The 21786-nt window shown below is 42.7% G+C and overlaps 1 protein-coding gene across 1 annotated transcript in view; it reads left to right on the top strand.

Annotated features, from left to right (window-relative positions):
* SRP68 (signal recognition particle 68) overlaps positions 1 to 21786 on the top strand; it is a 35943-nt gene that overhangs the window by 3996 nt on the left and 10161 nt on the right. Inside the window, exons 3-8 of the mRNA XM_073683927.1 lie at positions 32 to 145; positions 2330 to 2525; positions 7122 to 7204; positions 7293 to 7402; positions 7497 to 7579; positions 10411 to 10551. Coding sequence (XP_073540028.1) covers positions 32 to 145; positions 2330 to 2525; positions 7122 to 7204; positions 7293 to 7402; positions 7497 to 7579; positions 10411 to 10551 — 727 coding nt within the window. The remainder of the gene's footprint in view (positions 1 to 31; positions 146 to 2329; positions 2526 to 7121; positions 7205 to 7292; positions 7403 to 7496; positions 7580 to 10410; positions 10552 to 21786) is intronic.

The raw sequence follows: 21786 nt of genomic DNA, 5'->3' as shown, positions 1-21786 counted from the left end.
GAGTGATGTGGGTTTTGTTTGTACTTTTTAGGGGCTACTGTTCACGTCGCTTGAGACGTCTGAGAAAAACTCTTAGTTTTAAGATGGGAAACAGACACAAATTTACTGGAAAAAAAGTGACTGTAGAGATGCTATCTGATAACAGGTATGTTCCACGTTTCCTATCAGCCAGGTCTCCTGCTTTATTTCTGATATCATGGACATATAGCAGCTGTATGTTGTGCACAATGATTCTATATATTTGCCCAGTGATCGGAGACGAATCCATATCCACCGCAGAGATATCCCATATACAGTGGTGGCCAAAAGTATTGGCACCCCTGCAATTCTGTCAGACAATACTCAGTTTCTTCCTGAAAATGATTGCAATCACAAATTCTTTGGTATTATTTTCTTCATTTAATTTGCTTGCAAGGAAAAAACACAAAAGAGAATGAAGCAAAAATCAAATCATTGATCATTTCACACAAAACTCCAAAAATGGGCCAGACAAAAGTATTGGCACCATCAGCCTAAGGCTGTGTGCCCACGTAGCATTTTTCAAGCGTATATGCTGCGGAATTTCCGCAGCGTAAACGCTTGAAAAACGCATGTATATCCGCACCCCATGTTCCCCAATGGGATTCCGCAAGTTCTATGCACATGCTACGGATTTTTCCGCAGCGTTTATGCGGCGTTCAAAAATCCGCAGCATGTCATTTAATTTTGCGTTTCCGCAAGCGGAATTGCCTTTGTCCAATGCATAAAAAACGCAAGGCAATTCCGCATGTGGAAAACGCGTGATAAACGCGCGAAAAATGCGCGATAAACGCGTGCGGAACTCCGCATGCGTTTTTCCGGGAGAGGACTTGCATTTATGCAGCAGAAATTTTCTGCTTCATAAATGCAACGTGGGCACATAGCCTAATACTTGGTTGCACAACCTTTAGCCAAAATAACTGCGAACAACCGCTTCCGGTAACCATCAATGAGTTTCTTACAATGCTCTGCTGCAATTGTAGACCATTCTTCTTTGGCAAACTGCTCCAGGTCCCTGATATTTGAAGGGTGCCTTCTCCAAGCTGCCATTTTGAGATCTCTCCACAGGTGTTCTATGGGATTCAGGTCTGGACTCATTGCTGGCCACCTTAGAAGTCTCCAGTGCTTTCTCTCAAACCATTTTATAGTGCTTTTGGAAGTGTGTTTTGGGTCATTGTCCTTCTGGAAGACCCATGACCTCTGAGGGAGACCCAGCTTTCTCACACTGGGCCCTACATTATGCTGCAAAATTTGTTGGTAGTCTTCAGACTTCATAATGCCATGCACACCGTCAAGCAGTCCAGTGCCAGAGGCAGAAAAGCAACCCCAAAACATCAGGGAACCTCCACCATGTTTGACTGTAGGGACCGTGTTCTTTTCTTTGAATGCCTTTTTTTTTTTTTTCCTGTACACTCTGTTGATGCTTTTTCCCAAAAAGCTCTACTTTTGTCTCATCTGACCAGAAAACATTCTTCCAAATCGTTTTAGGCTTTCTCAGGTAAGTTTTGGCAAACTCCAGCCTGGCTTTTTTATGTCTCGGGGTAAGAAGTGGGGTCTTCCTGGGTATCCTACCATACAGTCCCTTTTCATTCAGACGCCGACGGATAGTACGGGTTGACAATGTTGTACCCTCGGACTGCAGGGCAGCTTGAACTTGTTTGGATGTTAGTCGAGGTTCTTTATCTACCATCCGCACAATCTTGCGTTGAAATCTCTCGTCAATTTTTCTTTTCCGTCCACATCTAGGGAGGTTAGCCACAGTGCCATGGGCTTTAAACTTCTTGATGACACTGCGCACGGAAGACACAGGAACATTCAGGTCTTTGGAGATGGACTTGTAGCCTTGAGATTGCTCATGCTTCCTCACAATTTGGTTTCACAAGTCCTCAGACAGTTCTTTGGTCTTCTTTCTTTTCTCCATGCTCAATGTGGTACACACAAGGACACAGGACAGAGGTTGAGTCAACTTTAATCCATGTTAACTGGCTGCAAGTGTGATTTAGTTATTGCCAACACCTGTTAGGTGCCACAGGTAAGTTACAGGTGCTGTTAATTACACGAATTAGAGAAGCATCACATGATTTTTCAAACAGTGCCAATACTTTTGTCCACCCCCTTTTTTAGATTTGGTGTGGAATTATATCCAATTTGGCTTTAGGACAATTCTTTTTGTGTTTTTTCATTGAAGACAAATTAAATGAAGATAATACCAAAGAATTTGTGATTGCAATCATTTTCGGCCACCACTGTATCCAAGAAATCCAAGTTGTTCTTCAGAATATTCTTCTGTAACATAGTTAGTTTCTTGCAGGTATCTACTGCTCATTTTGATGGATGCGGAGAGAGCTTGGAGCTATGCCATGCAGCTTAAAATGGAGGCCAATACTGAACCTCGTAAACGTTTTCACTTGGTATCCCGGCTGCGAAAGGCGGTAAAGCATGGAGAGGAGCTGGAGCGGCTGTGTGAAAGTGATCGTGTTGATGCAAAAACAAAGCTGGAAGCTCAGGTACCACCAGATGTACCAGTGTAGTGAAAGAATAACTGCTCTGTTGGGAAGTACTTGACTTGTTAGAAGCGCTCAGACGAGTGCACTTCCTGTGCTGCTGGGATTTGTTGTGGAGTTTTTTACATCTTAAGTTTTATCTTTTTCTCCTGTTCGTCTTACTTTAACAATTTTCTTACTGGATTTTACAAAAATATACAAATGCAAAACTTTCGCTTTGAATGATGATAAAAGATTACATAACGTTAAATAGCTATCTACCGTATTTTTCGGACCATAAGACGCACCTAGGTTTTAGAGGAGGAAAATAGAAAAAAAAAATTAAGCAAAAAATGTGGTCATGATGCCCTGTTAAGGGGGAGGGGGTCTGCTGCTGACACTGTTATAGGGGTAATATCCCCCAATTCTGTTAATACTCCTCATCCTGGTATGTATAGCCCCCCCCCCCCCCCTCCCCCCATCCTCATCCTTCATCCCTGTATGCATGGCTCCCTCTCATCCCCGTCACGCTGCACAGAAAAAAAATAATTATAGTCACCTCTTCTCTCCTCCAGCGCTGTGTGCCGGAATAGTCACTGCTCCCCACGCCGGGACTGTGTGCGTGGGGAGCAGTGACCATTCATTCTCCCTAATAGCACGCGGCTCCTGCTGCGGTCAGCGTGCCCGCTATTAAAGGCCATGAATATTCACCACACCCATGGGAGTGGTGAATATTCATGGCCTTTAATAGCGGGCACACTGACCACCAAGCGCAGCAGGAGCCGCGCTGCGGCTACAGTGTGCGCGCTATTAGGGAGAATGAATGGTCACTGCTCCCCACGCACACAGTCCCGGTGTGGGGAGCAGTGACTATTCCGGCACAGAGCGGGACACGGCGCTGGAGGAGAGAGGAGGTAACTGATTTTTTTTATTTTTTTTTCTGTGCAGCGTGACTGGGATCAGGGAGTGCCAAGCATAACAGGATGAGGGAGGCCATACATACTAGGAGACGTGCTGCGGGCACAGTGTGCCTGTAATTAAGGAAAATTTAATATTCACATGGGCGTGGGGAGCAGTGAATATTCATTTTCTTTAGTAGCGGGCACAGTGTAGGCTGCAGCAGGCAGCTGCTACCTCCTGTGCCCCGCTACTCCGCGACTGTCGCTTCCTCCCTATCACCCACAGCCACAGTATTTATGTATATCGGACTATAAGATGCACCCCCCACTTTTCTCCAAAAATTTTGGAGGTATAAAGTGCGTCTTATAGTCCGAAAAATACGGTACTTAATATAGCAGCAGATCATTTTATGCTTTCTTTTAATAAAATAAAGTAAAATGACAAAATATGTAGAAGGAAAAAAAACTATAACGCAAAAGGAAGGTTGGGATAGGAAACAGTAGGGGCAATAATGTTTCCTTATAATGACAGAACATCGCTCATCTGTGAGCGCATATGATCCAGGGCGACAATATTTTGGTGAATTTACTATGTTTATCTGTTAAAATGCTGGGGAGTTTTTCGTTTTAACCCCTTCACGCCACTGCCAATTTTTGTGTGTTTACGTTTTTTCCTCCCCTTCTTCCCAGAGCCATAACTCTGTCCACATTGACATATGAGGGTTTGTTTTTTTGAAGAACAAGTTGTACTTTTGAATGACACCATTCATTTTACCACATAGTGTATTGAAAAATGGGAAACAAATTCCAAGTGCGGTGAAATTGTGAAAAAAAAAAAACCCCAAAAAAAAACGCAATTCCCACATTTGTTTTCTGAGAATTGTTTGTAAGGTGTACATTTTGCGGTAAAACTGACCCAGCAATATGTTTCTCCTCATCAATAGGATTACGGCAATGCCAAATATGTCCAGGTTTTTTTTTTTGTTTTTATTTTAGTGGTAGAAAAAATATCAGAAATTTGTCCAAAACACTTTTTGGGGTTGTGTCGCAATTTTCTCAGACTCGTAAAAATTTTATTTTTCGTCTGATGTAGCTGTATGATGGATTATTTTTTGCGGGGCATAACAACTTTTTTATTAATATCCATTTGGCATAGATTTTTTTGTGGAATTGCAAAAAAATATAATTTTGGCGTTCTTGATTTTTTTTTTTTTTTGATCGGGTTAATTGTTTTTATTATAGCGATAGTGCCATTTATTACATGGCGCTTTACATGTGAAAAAGGGGTATACGTAGCAAATACATTTACAATAATCTTGAACAAAACGAGTCAGCGACTGGTACAGGAGGAGAGAGGACCCTGCCCGCAAGGTCTCACAATCTACAAGAGATGGGTGATGCAGTGGTATGGTGGAACGATGGTTACTGCAGGTTGTACGCTTTTCGGAAGAGGTGGGTCTTCAGGTTCCTTTTAAAGGTTTCTACGGTAGGCGAGAGTCTGATATGTTGGGGTAGAGAGTTCCAGAGTAGGGGGGATGCACGGGCGAAATCTTGTATGCGATTGTGGGAGGAGATAAGGGGGGAGTAGAGAAGAAGATCTTGTGAGGATCGGAGGTTGCATGCAGGTAAGTACCGGGGACTAGGTCACAGATGTATGGAGGAGACATGTTGTGAATGGCTTTGTATGCCAAGGTTAGGGTTTTGAGCTGGAGTCTCTGGGTAATAGGGGAGCCAGTGAAGGGATTGACAGAGGGTGATGCCAGGGGGTAGCGGGGGGACAGGTGGATTAGTCGGGCAGCAGAGTTTAGGATAGATTGGAGGAGTGCGAGAGTGTTAGAAGGGAGGCCACAGAGCAGGAGGTTGCAGTAGTCGAGGCGGGAGATGAGGGCGTGCACTAGTGTTTTTTGCAGAGTCTTTGCTGAGGAATGTGCGGATCCGGGAAATATTTGAGTGGGAGTCGGCAGGAAGTGGATGGAGAAGAGCAGGGGCCTTAGGACTGTACCTTGGGGGACACCGACAGATAGAGGGCGAGATGAGGAGGTGGTGTGTGAGTGGGAGACGCTGAATGTCCGGTCTGTTGGGTATGAAGAGATCCAAGATAGGGCCAAGTCTGTGATGCCAAGAGATGAGAGAGTCTGTAGTAAGAGGGAATGGTCCACTGTGTCGTAGGCAGATTACAGGTCGAGGAGGACAGTAGTGTCGCTTGGATTTGGCAGTTAGTAGGTCGTTGGTGACTTTAGTCAGGGCAGTTTCAGTGAAGTGGTGCAGTCGGAAGCCTGATTGTAAGTGGTCGAAGAAAGAGTGGGAGGACAGTTCAAGGTGGACATGTTGTTCCAGTAGTTTTGAAGCATAGGGGAGGAGTGATATGGGGCGATAGCTAAACAGAGAGGATGGGTCGAGGGAGGGCTTTTTTAGGATGGATGTGAGGCATGTCTGAAACATGAGGGGAAGACACCAGTTGTTAATGACAGGTTGAAGAGTTGGGTTAGGGTGGGAATGAAGACTGTGGTAAGTTTAGGGATTAGGTGGGATCTGATTGGGTCAAGTTCACAGGTGGTGTGGTGTGATTTGGAGAGTTAAGGGGGAAACTTGATCTTCTGTAATGGTGGAGAAGCTGGTTTTGGAGGAGGAAGGTTGGGTAGATATGAGATGGGGTTGTGGGGACTTAAGGCAAAAGCTTTGTCTGATGCTGTCAGTCTTCTGCTTGAAGAATGAGGCAAAGTCTTCGGCTGAGATGAGAGGGAGGAGGTGCTGGGGGACGGAGGAGAGAATTGAAAGTGTTGAATAGCTGTTTGGGGTTGTGAGACAGGGATGATATGAGAGATGAGTAAGTTTGTTTTGCTGCAGTGAGTGTGGACTTGAAAATAGTAAGGGATTGTTTGAATGCGATGAAGTGCTCATTGAAGCGGGACCTTTTCATCTCCGCTCAGCAACCCTGGAGGCCTGTCACAGTCCTTTTAGTCAGTTGGTGTGCCAGGGTTGTCTATTGATTGTGCGAGCTTTTGTGTGTGAGAGGGGCGACCGAATCGAGAGCTGCAGCTGTTGTGGTGTTATGTAAAGCAGCAGTAATGGCTGCATCGTGTAAGGAACTTATGTCTGTAAGAGGGAGAAGGGATTCAAAGAGTGAGTGTAGGTCAAGGTGTTTGAGATTTCTGCGAGGGTGTGTACGTTTGTGGAGTGGGGATTGTGGACCTGGAGAGGAGAGGGAAGAGAATGTAAGTAGGCTGTGGTCAGATAGAGGGAGAGGTGAGTTAGAGAGGTTAGATAGGCAACAGAGGCGGGTGAAGATGAGGTCCAGTGTGTGGCCATCTTTGTGGGATGTGGTGTGACACCTTAGCCCGTCTAATTAATGACGAGCTGTGGTGTGCCTTACACCACAAACCTTACTCCAGTCCTTACCTGGAATAAGATTTATGAAGAGGCGCACACCACTTTTCACACCTTTCACTGACTCTTTAACCTGTTAGGATTAAGATTTGTAGGTGTCACTTTGGCATATCCAACAGATATTTTATATGTTCTGGAATGGTACAATTTTAATGATGATTGTTTTCCTGGCCAGCATCAATTCTCAAGGTGACACCAGGGCAGTGCTGTTATGATCCAGATGTATTTTTCAGGCCCAAAGCATGTAAATGGATCCCAGCATGATGGAGAATAGGAAACATCACAGTTAATGATAAAAGTTTGGATGTCTGAGGTTTCTTTTCTTCCTTTGCAGGCCTACAGTGCATATCTTAATGGCATGCTGCAGTTTGAGCTGCAACAGTGGCAAGAGGCCATGAAAGCCTTCAACAAGTGCAAGTGAGTGCCGTTGGGGTCTGTCTGGAGGGCATATTTCTGGAAAGACTAATAAATCTCATCTTTATTTTTTTTTTTGTATTTTTCATAGAACCATCTATGAGAAATTGGCCAGTGCTTTCACAGAGGAGCAGTCTGTGCTGTACAACCAAAGAGTAGATGAGATATCGCCAAACATTCGCTATTGTGCCTACAACATTGGTAAGTGGTAAGGTTTCCTACATGTCACATGTAGGGCAGGATGTGAGAGTCATGGAATCCATTCTGATTAACATGATGACCTTAAATATTTTAGGGGATAAGACAGCTATGAATGAATTAATGCAAATGAGGCTGCGTGGTGGAGGTGCGGAAGGATTGCTGGCAGAGAAGCTGGAGGTATGTTTTTTTTTTTAATGTCCCTAATAAAGGAAATATTTTATTAAAGGTATTTTCAGGACTTGTATATTAATGACTTACCATCAGTGTCTTATCTGCAGGGTTCTGACACCCGGCACACACACTGATCAGCGGTTTACAGCTTTCACTTCTGGTCATACACAGTGTACAGAGCCAGAGCAGCACAGTTCTGCACACTGTGTAGTGGTCGTACTCGAGTGCTGCAGCTAAGCTCTTACTTTACTGTACCCAAGAGCAGCCACTAAGCAGTGTATTGAGCTGTACTATTATGGCTCTGTACACTATTCATTCAGCCAGCGCTGAAGCTGCTAGCAACTGATCATTGGTGTACCTGGTGTCAGATTTCCACCAACCTGATATTGATTACCTAGGTCCTGGACAAGCCCTTTAATTTAAATTTAAAAAAAATACTGAACTGCAATACATTCCTATAGTTGTCAGGGCAGTGGACCTCTTAATTGGACTAGAATGACAACTGCAGTCAGATTTCTTGCTGTGGGCATTACGTTCATTTTATTTTCAGTAATAGCTTTCCATATATCCACTTAAAGGGGCTATTTGCATACTCTTGCAACACAATTGGCAATTACTTACCCCCTGCAGATCCAGTGCTGCCTCTTCATTGCTGCTCCCCATCTTTGTTAACATATCAGCAATTATGATGTTAGGACTACAGCAAGTGACCGCTGCAGCCAATCACTGGTCTCAGCAATGATGCTGATGTAGATTGCCCAAAAAATGCTTAACCCAGTGATTGGCTGCCGCATTCATGTGCTTGTAGTCATGACGTCACTGCTGTTTCCATGTAAAGAAAGACTGGGGCAGCAGCAGTGAGACAGCGCTGGAGCTGCAGCAGTTAAGTAATACTGATTGTAATACTTTTGCCCAGAGAGCGCCTATGCATTCATAACATTTATAGGTGGAAAAGCTCTTTAAAATTTGTAACCATTACCGAATGTTCCTACAGGCTCTTTTGGGTGTAAAAATCCAATGTGTTTTTTTATGAAAAATCCACGTCGGCAACCATGCATTTTTTTTTAGGGAGTTTTAAGTTCTGATGTGGTTTTTTTTTTTTTTTTTTGCTTGTTTTTTACTTGGCTTGTTTGAGGGATCCACATCAAAATAGTGACCTGTGATTTATTTTTTTTTCTTTTTCAAGGCTTTGTTAGACAAAAAAATATAACTGTGTGAACAGCAGTGTGGATTTCCCATTCAAGTCATCATGAAGCTAGTTTAAAAAGTATTTGAGGTGGCTTTGCATGTAGATTTTGGAGCACATCTTTCATAGTCCACATAAAAACCCCTCAGTTTTAACTTACCTGTTGGGTATGTCCACACTGGGCTTTTTGAAAACATTGATTTGTTAAAATTTTGTTTATGGGGTGTTTTGGTCTCTTATTGATATAGGTACATTTTCCAGTTTAAAACAATAGGGAAGTGTAAGAGTACTTGCAAATTATGTAGCAGAGTCTTCTCCAAAGTCCTTATAAAAACTACTTGTGGTATTTTATGGATTAAAGTACATCTGTCTACTTATTAAGAGGATTATTAGATTATCCTTATAAGGATATATGTCATAAGGGATCTCCCCTCCTTGAGACCACCTCTCTGTCCTGGAATGGAGACCTGTCCTAGGAGAACTGTTATTGTTGATGGAGTCAAATTATTCTTGTTACCTGGATGACCATTTATTGGAATGACTACAGCTATTTGCCAAGGATTTTGGGAGTGGGATGTCTAATGAGACAACGTCTGTAATAATGCAGCATTCTTATGAGTGCAGTAATCACCAAAATCCTTGCCATTCAATAGGCTTGAGATTAGTGTGATTGAGTGTAATTAATGGAGATGTTTTGTCAGCGAGCTCTTAAGTCCTCATACACATTAGACTAGACTAATGTCAGCCTAACCCACAGATAACGACTGATTTGGCCAACAGTCAGGAGAGAGAGGTGCCAGCCAAACCATCGATCGGCCGACAGCCACCTAATGTGTTTGGGGGGCTACTTTACTCATGTTACAGAAGGTGAGACCTATGAAAGAGGTGACACAATGTAGTTTGGTGTTAAGATGAGATTTGATTAGATTAACTGGACCTTGCTGTATCCGGATATAGTGTATATGGACCGAGACTGCAGCTGTAGAAGGGATGCAAGGACTGTATCTTGGGTAAAAGGGAGGTTATGTAATATTGGAAGACCACAATGGTCGTAGGGCCATACATTTGATGTCTGAGGATGAGAGTACCTGGAATTGGACGCAATGATCCGCCCTGTCATAGGCAATGGCTAGGTCAAGAAGGATGAGCAGGTTGTTCTCCAACCATTAGGTCATCAGCATCTGTAGTGATGGAGGTTGGTTACTATTTTAGCTAGCCTGCATGAGACTGAGGGTGCAAGAGAGGTGATTTCCTTTATTGCTGTTACATGTGGTAATAGGACAATGTATTAGGTTCTAGGTAAATGTCAGGATGTGTAGTGAGTTGAGGCTATGCATTTCAGGTCTCTCTCTCCTGCAATGCTCCTCTAATGTGTGTTGTACACGCAGAACACTGTAAATTGAAAATCACAAACCATTGTATACAATGTCACATATGACAATAATCATTTGTGAGGAATTACATGTCCAACCCAAGGAAATCCCTGCAGCAGAGAGCACTCTTGTGTTTGAGCTGTGACTATTCGACTATATAGCGGTGACGTAGAGCTATGAATGTACCCGTGTATCCTGATGACTGAGTGTCCAGGTTATGTATAGGAAAATAACTGAGTGATCCTATATTGATGTCTCATCATACTATTGTTTTGCAGACTCTTATCTCACAGACAAGGGCAAAACAAGCTGCTACCATGAGTGAGGTGGAATGGCGAGGGCGTACTATTCCTGTGAAAATTGATAAAGTGCGAATTTTCCTCCTTGGACTGGCAGACACAGAAGCTGCAATTTCACAGGTAAGGATAACAGACAGCATTAGAAAAATGCCAAAATATATTTTAAATTGTGACAGACTATTTTTAAAAAGAAACCGCAAAAGGGAAGCTATGGATTGTATTAACTACACCACTCCTGGTAATTTATTGTTCTATCAGTTTCTTAGAAGCAAAGTGGCCATTAATATGGTAGGCTGTAAAATGGCTGTCTATCTTTGCCGGTCTATCACATTCTGAGCGTTAATCCCCTGTAGTTTGGTAACGTTTCTGGTAGATGTCTAATGTTTATAGCAGCGTTCCCCAGCCTGTTGCAAAACTACAACTCCCATCATGATAAGCTGAACACTGTCAGTGCATGATGTGATGTCCCATCCCTATATCTTCTAAAAGCATATGACTATCATAAAGGGGTGTACTACTTACTGTAGAGTCCAGCTATTGTATAACTATGGCTCAGCATGCAGTGACAGCCGTAGGTGGCGGAGTTTGTAGTCTATTGTTTCCCTCAGGATCTGCTGTCTGGGGAGATTCAAGACACCCTCCTACACCAATGATTTTCTGGGCCCATCTGAAATCAGGTGTCTCGGACACAGTGTGTATGGCTGTCTTAATAGTAGGTTCATCGTTGGCATTTCAGGGCATTACATGAATGCATATTTGAAAAGCCAGCAGGTTACATGCCACTTATGGCCGCTGCACTGGAAATGTATGGCAGAACACCTCTTCCCTTGGTGATAATTACTTATAAGACAAGCTGGTCTGACATCTATTTAACCCCTTCCCGACATGGCCAATTTCCTTTTTTTTTCTTTTTTTTTTTTTTTCTTTTTCATTTTTTTCCTCCCAATCTTCCAGGAGTCATAACTTTTTTATTTTTCTGCTCACATACACATGTGAGGGCCTGTTTTTTTGCAGGATGAGTTGTACTTTTGAATGACATAATTCATTTTACCACACAGTGTACAGCAAAACGGGGGAAAAAATTCCAGTGCGTTAAAATTGCGAGAGTTGTTTTTGGGAATTGTTTTTACAGCCTACATTGTGTGGTAAAATTGACCTTTCAATATGATTCTCCTCATCAGTGTGACTCTGATGATGCCAAACTTGCCCTGTGTGGGTTTGTTTGTTTGTTTGTTTGTTTTTAGTATTTTAATGATGAAAAAAAAATCAGAAATTTGACAAATTTCTAATACTCTTAACGCTTTCATTTTTTGGTCAATATAGCGGTTTGAAGGCCAGATTGTTTTTATTGATACCATTTTGGGATAGCTATCACATTTTTTATCGCTTTTTGTTTTTTCTCTTATTGTAGTGAGAGAAAAAAATGCAATTTTAGCATTTGGTTTATGCTTTTCTGCACAGTATTTACTCACTATTATTTTTATATTTTGATAGATTTGACTTTTCTGGACGCGTCGATACCTCATGTATTTTCTCTAACCACCCTCCACGACAGCACGACAGGAGGATGACTCCCCACCCAAATAGGGACAGGAAACACAAAGCGGTCAAATAGCCTTTCCCACACCCTTTCTCCAGTGTTTTTCCTGTCCCTATAGGGCAGGGTTCCCCAACTCCAGTCCTCAAGGCCCACCAACAGGTCATGTTTTCAGGATTTCCTTAGTATTGCACAGGTGATAATTCCATCATCAGCACAGGCAATAGTTACATCACCTGTGCAATACTAAGGAAATCCTGAAAACATGACCTGTTGGTGGGCCTTGAGGACTGGAGTTGGGGAACCCTGCTATAGGGCATGTGGAGGTCCTCCTGTGGTGCTCTGCGGCCGGTGGCAGAGCCTACGGTATACTTGAAACTCTGGCTGGCAGTGGAGGACAATTACTGAACTTTCCTCCTTGTTTGCAAGGTCTAAGAAGCTTTCAGTATATGTATAATGCATTGCAATGCTGTTACATTCCAATGTATTATACCTGCAAACAGAGTAAAAAAAATTATAAAAAAAATGACACTAATAAATATACTTTTATTTAAAAAGCCAAAAATAAATAAACCAAAAAAATACACATTTGGTATTGCCGCTTCCAGAACAACCCAATCTATAAGTGTCACACTAGTTAACCCCTTCAGTGAACGCCGTAACTATGCTTTTTCATCATTCTGCTTGAAAAAAAGTGGAACAAAACTCTATCAAAAAGACGAATGTATGGTATCTCTGTAAACATCATCTTGTCCCGCAAAAAAACAAGCCGCCATACAGCTCCATCAGCGGAAAAATAAAAGTTATACCTCTCAGAATAAAGTGATGCAAAAATGTTTTTTTTTTCTATAAAAGTTTGTGTAAAAGCACAAAAACATAAAAAATTACACAAATGAGGTATCGCTGTAATTGTACTGACTCGAAGACTAAAGCTGCCTTATCACATTTACCACATGCAAAACAGCATAAAAAAAAAACCCATAAAACAATTCCTGAAATGTTGGTTTTTGTTCATTTTGCCGCCCCAAAAATCTGAATAGAAAGCGATCAAAAAATGTCATGTTCCCTAAAATAGTATCAATAAAAATGTCAACTTGTCCCGACAAAAACCCTCACATGACTCTTGTTGGTAGAAATATAGGAAAGTTATAGCTCTCAAAATATGGCGACAGCAGCCGAACATAAAAACCTGATATAAATTTGTAATCGCACCGACCCGAAGAATAAAGTCGCCTAATCGCTTATACCGCACGAGGAGCGGTCTCCCAGAAATCGCAGTAAGGCTCGGCTCACATTTATCCTGCGCTAAGCGCTTACATCAGGGTTTCTGTGTAAATCTCTGAAATACTTGATTCAGACGGAAACCCCAATGGAATCTGGGGCTAAAACAAAATTTTTATGGTAAAAATTGTATTACTTTTTCTTCACTGCCCAGTGTTATAAATTTCTGTGTCACACTCTTGGTGTCAATATGATCACTGCACCCCTAGATTAATTCATTGGGGGATGTAGTTTGTAAAATGGGGTCACTTATGGGAGATTCTGTTGTTCTGGGGCTCTCCCCAGTGGGTCATGGCACCCGCAAACCATAACAGTAAAATCTGCACTATAATATGGCACTCCTTCCCTTCTGAGCTTTGCACTGTGCCTCAAAAGTAGATCCAGATTACATATAGGGTATTGGCGCACTCAGGAGAAATTGCATAACAAACTGTGAGGTCCATTTTCTCCTAGTAGTCTTTATAAAAATTAAAAATTTGGGGCTAAAACAACATTTTAGTGATTAAAAATGTAATTCTTCTTAACCAATGGTATAAAATTCTGTGAGGCACATGTGGTGTCAATATGCTCACTGCACCCCTAGATGAATTCATTGAGCGGTGTAGTTTGTAAAATATCACCTATGGGGGGGGGGGTCTGCTGTTCTGGCACCTCAGGGGCTCTGCCAATGTGACATGGCACCCTCACACCATTCCAGCAAACTCTGAACTCCAATATGGTGCTTCTTCCCTTCTGAGCTTTGTACTGTGCCTCAAAAGTAGTTTTCGACCACATATGGGGTAATAAGGTACTCAGGAGAAAATAGACCTCAAAATTTGTTGTGCAATTTCTCCTATTACCCTTGTGAAAATAAAAAATCTGGTGCTGGAAGATCATTTTTGTGGAAAAATGTGTTTTTGTTTTTTTTCTTTCACGGCTCTGTTATAAACTTGTGTGACGCACATGGGAGTTCAAAATGCTCACCACACATCTAGAAAGTTAATGTTCATTTTCTTCCTTCTACATTGCTTAGGTTCCTGTAAAGTACCTGAAGGATTAATAAACTTCTTGAATGTGGTTTTGAGAACCTTGAGGGCTGCAGTTTTTAGAATAGTGTAACTTTTGGGTATTTTCCGTCATAGTTTGAATATTGTGAAATTTTCCAAATTTTTGCCAAATTTACTAGTTTTTCACAAATAAATGCAAGTCATATTGAATTTTTTTTACCACTATCATGAAGTACAATATGTAACGAAAAAACATTCTCATAATCAGTGGGATCCGTTGAAACGTTCCAGAGTTATTACCTCAAAGTGACACTGGTCAGATTTATAAAATGAGTCCCTGTCCTTAAGGGATTAAAGTGGCAAGCCGTAAATGTACAATTTTCGCTAGGAAGCTTTCATCCTCCCGTAGGAAACCACTATGCCAGGGATGCACTGATAAGGACGTTAAAGAGCAACAGCCTTCCTTAACCACTTTACTGCCTGTGCCGTATTTGTACGCACAAGGCTGCTGAGCCCTCACTTAACCGGGCACATGTCAGCTGATTCTTACATGGAATCACGATTCACCCGCGGCTGTTAACATGTTAAATGCCGCTGTCAATCTCTGACAGCGGCATTTAACATCGCCGCGCCGGAAGCGCGTCACTTACCCCGCCCATCGGTGACCCTGTCAATTGATCGCAGGTCACCGATGCTTGGGCATGACAACCCTGGGTCTGCAGCAGATTCCAATGGTTGTCATGAGCTGATCGCTATGAGCGCCACCTAGTGGTCGGCGCTCATAGCACAGGACCATTTCTGCTACACAGAGGTGATCAGACAAATGCTGCTTCTAGTCTCCTATGGAGACTATAGAAGCAAGCAAAAAGTGAAAAAAAAAAAATGTTTTTAAAAAAAAAATATATAATAGTTTAAATCACCCCCCTTTCACCCCGTTCAAAATAAAATAATTTAAAAAAAAACTACACATATTTGGTACCGCCGCGTTCAGAATCGCCCAATCTATCAATATAAAAAAAGAATTAATCCGATCGGTAAACGGCGTAACGAGAAAAAAATTCTAAACACTAGAATTACGTTTTTTGGTTGGTGCAACATTGCAATAAAATGCAATAACGGGCGATCAAAACATCGGATCTACCCCAATATGGTATTAATAAAAACTTCAGCTCGGCTTGCAAAAAATAAGCCCTTACCCAGCCCCAGATCCCCGAAAAATGGAGACGCTACGGATCTTGGAAAATGGCGCCTTTTTTTTTTTTTAAGCAAACTTTGGAATTTTTTTTTCACCACTTAAATAAAAAAAGAACCTATACATGTTTGGTATCTATGAACTCATAATGACCTGGAGAATAATAATGGCAGGTCAGTTTTAGCATTCAGTGAACGTGGTAAAAAAAACATCTGTGGTATTGCACTTTTTTTGCAATTTCACCGCACTTGGAATTGTTTTCCCGTACACAATATGGTAAAACTAGTAATGGCGTTGAAAAGTACAACTCGTCCCGCAAAAAATAAGCCCTCACATGGCCATATTGACCAAAAAGTAAAAACGCTAGGGCTCTGGGAACAAGCGGAGCAAAAAACGAAAATGCAAAAAACAGAAAATCCCAGGGTTGCAAAGGGATTAAGGGAATCTGTCAGCAGGTTTTTGCTACCTCATCTGAGAGCAGCCTGACATAGGCAAAGACAAGCTGAATCCAACGATGTATCAACGATTTCTGGGTGCTGCCGATCTGACACAATAAGGGCTCTTTCACACGTCAGTATTTCCGGTACGTGTGGTGACAGTTTCCACACGTACCGGAGACACTGGCACACGTAGACCCATTCAAATGAATGGGTCTGCGCACATGTCAGTGTGTTTCCATGGCCCGTGTGATCCACATGTAGACATGTCCGTTTTTAGCCAGCAGCACGGATCACACGGAACCATTCAAGTCAATGGCTCCGTGTTAACACGTACAGCACACGGATGCCATTTGTGTGACACGTACCGGAGTTTGGGAATCAGCGATACAGTTAGCACTGTTCCCAAGTGCCAGGTGCTGAACGCTGCCCTCATCATTGTCCCCTGGTGGTGCTGCGATCTGCACTAGCAGGGGATAATAATGAGTCGTAGTTTGCTCCCTGTGTCTCAACGTGGAAAATTAAGAATAAAATAAAAAAATCCATATACTCACAATGCCCCGCTGTAATCCATACGACCGATCAGCAAAGGTGCCAGGGAGAATGTCTCCTGCAGTGAGCGGGCCCTGGAGCTGCGCTCAGTGAGCGGTGTCCTGTCACTCACTGAGCGCAGCGGAGGTCCGGGGCCGCTCGCTCCAGAAGTCATTCTCCCTGGCTCCTCTGCTGAGTGGTCGCATGGATTACAGCGGGGGACACTTAGGACAGTGAGTATATGATTTTTTTTTATTCTTATTTTTACAGGTTGAGACACCGGGAGCAGACTACAACTCATCGTGATCCCCTGCTGGTGCTGATCGCAGCGCTGGCAGGGGACAATGATGAGGGCAGCGTTCAGCATCCGGCGCTTGGGAACAGCGTTACCTGTACACTGATTACCAAACTCCGGTACATGTGCTCCTGATGTGGCACACGGTTGCCACCCAGGTGGACACGGATACCTCCAGTACGGGTTATTCTGGTACTGGAAATATCCGGACGTGTGAAACAGCCCTAAGTGTTTTTAGATTTAGCATGAAGCAGAGCTCAGACGCTGACCACATCAGGCTCTCCGTGTACAAAGTCCTTAGACAGTGAGCTCCCTTTCACAGGAGGATGAGCGTGGGACCAAGGCTCACAGACCAGCTAATCACAGCAATGATAAGCTACTAGTGCTAAAACAATAATTGTGGAGCTTGATAAGAGGCATTGCTGAAATCTGTGTTTTAACTCCTACTTCATGCCGTCTTTAGATCACACAGCAAAAATCTGCTGGCAGATTCTCTTCAATGGGAGAAATTAAGGAGATGGTTTGCCAAAAGATTCAATCTTCTCTGGCCTACTTTTCCCAATCCGCATCCCGGGCTCCTTCGGGGGCTAAGGAGAGAAAAATTAGTCTAGAAGAGGATTCGGACTCAGACTCTCAGGGAGATCGTATATCTGTTCCCGAAGAATTGCTGGAAGATGGAGAATTAACCTCAACCCTGGACTTGGCCCTGAAGAACAAGAAATATTATTTCTTATCTAAAGATATGGAGGAACTCCTTACAGCAGTAAGGAATACTTTGGAAGTGGAAGAAACGAAGGCCACTCAGACGGTTCAGGGACGAAATGTTCAGTGGGCTCAGATCAAAAAAAAAGATGGTATTTCCTATACACGAAAATATTCAAAGTCTGATCTTGGATGAGTGGGAATTCCCTGAGAAACGATAATTTCAATATAGGCACTCCCAGAGAGGATGTACTAGCTCCCCTGCCTCTTCTGCAGAAGGCCACAGAATTCCTGCAGATGCGTCGGCGGAGTTGGTGAGATGTTAAGTTCTGTCAAACTCCTTGAGGTGAGCACTCTGAAATTGTGGAATGGAGATGTGGTTTCCAAAGTTAAGCTTTGTTCCATTCCTTTCCGAGGAGAATACATGTTCGGCCCGGCACTAGATGATTTACTAGAAAAGGCCTCAGATAAAAATAAATCTTGCCCGAACTGAAACTCCAGAAGGAAATCCTTTTATCCACTACAGAAGCAGCCCCTTCAATACAGAGGGAAGGAAAAATCGGGATGATTGAGTTACCCCAAAGGGGGACAAGCAGACACCTTTTTTCGCTCAGAACCAGTGACAGGATAAACAATGATGCCAGAATGGTAGTGGGCCAGATCTCTGGATTCTTCCCCCAGTGGCTGACTATTTGTTCAAATCAGTGGATCCTGAAATCTGCCAGAGGAGGAGTAAGAATAGAGTTCTCCTCCTATCCCCCGCAAAGCATGAAAGTAACTCTCCTTTCTTCCCAGGAACTATGAAATGCCCTGATGTGCTGTTTCCTGGATTTGCTCTCTTCTGGAGTAATCTCTCCAGTTCCAGAGCGAACAAGGGAGCGGTCATTATTCCCAGCTATTCCTTGTAAGAAAACCAAGCAGAGTTTACCAATACATCACCTACAGAATGTTCATGATGGAGTCCATAAAATTTACCGTCCCCCTGATAGGGGAGAACTTTGTTATTGCAACCATCAACTTACAAGACTCCTATTATCATGTTCCCATCCATCCAGCCTACTGGAAATTCTTAACATTTGCGGTTACCCAAGGAAGGCAGATGGTAAACTTCCAGTTTCAATGTTCTGCTGCTCAGAATATTAGCATCTAGTGGTTACAAAGATCATGGCGGAAGTAGAAGCATTCTTCAGAAAGCAGGACATCTGCATCGTTACTTTTCTCGATGATTTCCTGCTCGTGGCCCCATCTGTACCGCTTCTCAGGGAACACCTGCAGAGAACTATTCAGATTGACATCCCTAGGGTGGCTGGTGAAGCCTCACAAATCAGACTTGGTCCCTTCCACCAAGTAAACCTTCATAGGTATCCTGTTGGACTCTTGAGATCCAAAATAGCTTACTTACAGAGCCAGAGGACAGCGTCCTTAAGATTTCACATGTCAGTCCTGGGTTCCATGACGTCAAGCATTCAGGCGGTGGCCTGGTCACAAGCCCATGTCAGAGTTCTGCAAACCTACATCCTTTCAAGCTGGGACGAATCCCGGAAATTTTTGAGCAAGAAGATCCCTGTGCCTGATCGAGTAAAGTCCTCTCTCACCTGGTAACTCAGTCCAAGAAATATAGAGAAAGTAGTCTCCTGGATTCAGAATCCTCTGACAATGATAACAGGGGATGCCAGCCAAAGAGAATGGGAAGCTATGATCTCCCAAACTTCTTTCCAGGGGATCTGGATATAAAAAATCAGCTGGCGATCCTCCAACTTCAGGGAGCTTAAAGGTAGTAGAGGAAGCCCGCAGGTCAGCAACGTCCATAGTACAGGGGACCCATGTAAAGGTTTATTCTGACAACATGACCGCATTAGTTCACCTCCGCCATCAGGGGAGCACAAAGTACAAAGATATAAAGTCAGTCTCAATAAGAATTTTCTCTTGGGTAGAGGAACATCTCCTTTCTATATCAGTGCTTAAAGGCTTGCCAACGTCCAAGCTGACTTTTTGAGCAGGAAGGATGTACATCCAGGCGAATGGAGTCTAGATATGAGGACTTTCCAAATGATAACCAAAAGATGGGGCCATCCAGAAGTATACTTATTTGCAGGCCATCAGAATGCAAAGTTAGATAGGCAATGCATTTCCACAAATTTCGGTCTGGCTACTTGGCTTCTGAGTTTGCGATCCTAAAAGTTAGGGGCCTCTCAGGTAAAGTCATACATACCTTTCAAAAAAGTAGCAAACAGACAACAAATGCCATTTATGGCAAGATGTGAAAGACCTTTTGTATCATGATGTGGCTCTAGTCCTCCGGACCACCTTTATCTGGACATTGTCCAGATCCTAGATTTCCACAAGATTGTATGGAAAAAGGCCTAAAACTTAGTGCCCTCAAATTTGAGGTTTCAGCCTTAAACTCATTCTTTGATCAAAGCTTGGATTAGGGAGATTCATGACTGCAGCCTCCTGTGTACACCTGAGATTGACCAGCCTAATCCCATCCTGGGATCTGAATATCGTCCTTAAAGGGCTAACACTGCCTCCATTTGAACAAATATCCTCAATAGACCTAGATAAACGATCCTGGAAAAAAGCCTTCCAGGTAGCAATTACAACAGCCAGGAGAGTTGGTGAACTTCAGGCCCTCTCTATCAGGGAACCCGATCTGAAGGTTCTAGAATACAGTTATTTTCCATCTGGACCCATCTTTTTTGCCCAAAGTGACCTTGGAGTTCCACAGGTCTCAAGAAATTGTTTTTTTCCTTTTTTCAAAATCCAGCAAATGATAGAGAAAAGGAGTTTCATTCCTTAGATGTACAAAGAGGGGACCTTCACTACCTTCAACGATCGGGATCTCTTTGTTCAGCTCTACAGTCAAAACAATGGGAAGAAGACATCAAAAGGTACCATTGCCAATTGGATTAAGAGAGCAATTTGCAAAGCGTATGGAAACAAGACTCTTTTGCCCACAGAAAAACTTACAACTCAATCCACTACGGCTGTATCTGTCTCCTGGACTGAAAGAACAAGCTCTTCAATTGAGCAGATCTGCAGAGCCGCTACCTGGTCCTTGGCCCATACCTTCTCTAAACTTTATAGACTAGACTTAATGTCCATTAAAGATTTGGCCTTTGTGAGAAAAGTTCTCCAGGCTGTTGTCCCTCACTGACATTATTCGTTGGTATTTCTCCTGTGGTGCTGTCGTGGAGGGTGATTAGAGAAAATAGAATTAGACTTACCGGTCATTTTGGTTTCTAAGAAACCTCTACGACTGCATAGGTAATTTCCACCGTTCTGTTTCTTTCTTGTATTACTTTAATTCGTTGTTTAATATACCATGGTGGTCCTTTAGAAAAACACTGGAGAAAGAGAGTGTGGGAGGGGACTATTTGACCTCTTTGTTTCCTGTCCATATTAGGGTGGGGAGTCATCCTCCTGTGGTGCTGTCATAGAGGGTTCTTAGAATTAGACTTGCCTGATAATTCAGTTTCTATTTTATTACTTTTACTGGGGAAAAAGAGGGTTACATAGGGTGAAAAAAGACCTAGGTCCATTAAGTTTAATTTTCTTCCACCAATTATACATTTTGTCACTAATTTAACTATAACCCACAATATTATTATTGCCGAGGAAATCATCCAGCCCTTTTTTAAAAGCTTGATTTAAACTTTTGTTTGTTTTTCATATATTTTTTTTAAACTTTTTTTTTTTTTTTTTTTTTTCTTTTTACTGTATTTATTAGCCCCCCCTAAGGAAATTTAGAACCTGCGATAGTGTGATCGCTTGTACTATACACAGCAATACTACAGTTTTTCTGCATATAGTAAAAATCATGGTCTCCTTTTTGAAGCCCGGCTACAGGCTTGTTTTCAAGCGAGCTCCATAATGACCGGCATGGCAGATCTTCAACAGACCTCCCTCCCCAGCTGTCAAAGCAACCAATCGGCGCCCTGCGATCACATTTGGGGAGCACCGATGGGTGCATAGAATGACACGCCAGTGTGCTGTTAGAGACCATGAGACACTCCACCTGTGGCTGTTACAGGGCAGTCCTGGATGTAAGGACTCATGCACACAACTGATTTTCTCATCCAAGTGCTATCCGTGGGTTTCACAGATAGGATATTCTATGGGACTGTGCATGTCTGATTTTTTTTTTTTTTTTTTTTTCTCTCCCCTTGGAACGAGTGGTCTGTGGGAAAAATCGGAGACTTTTCTGATTTTTCATCCGAGCGTAGGATATCAAAATCTGCCATGCAAGTCTATGAATCAGTGAAGAAAAAAAAAAAAAAATGGACCGCTCTCTGATAACATCTGATTATGGTGTGGTCCTATTTTGCAGGCTGACAGAATGGAGGAGGAGGAGGAGAAGCCTTTTTTTTCTCTCCACATCCGAGAAAAACTAG

Source organism: Phyllobates terribilis, unplaced genomic scaffold, assembly GCF_046119375.1.
Source record: "Phyllobates terribilis strain yellow unplaced genomic scaffold, ASM4611937v1 Scaffold_5__5_contigs__length_657084704, whole genome shotgun sequence".
NCBI lineage: Eukaryota > Metazoa > Chordata > Amphibia > Anura > Dendrobatidae > Phyllobates > Phyllobates terribilis.
This window is presented reverse-complemented; position numbering and strand designations above follow the sequence as displayed.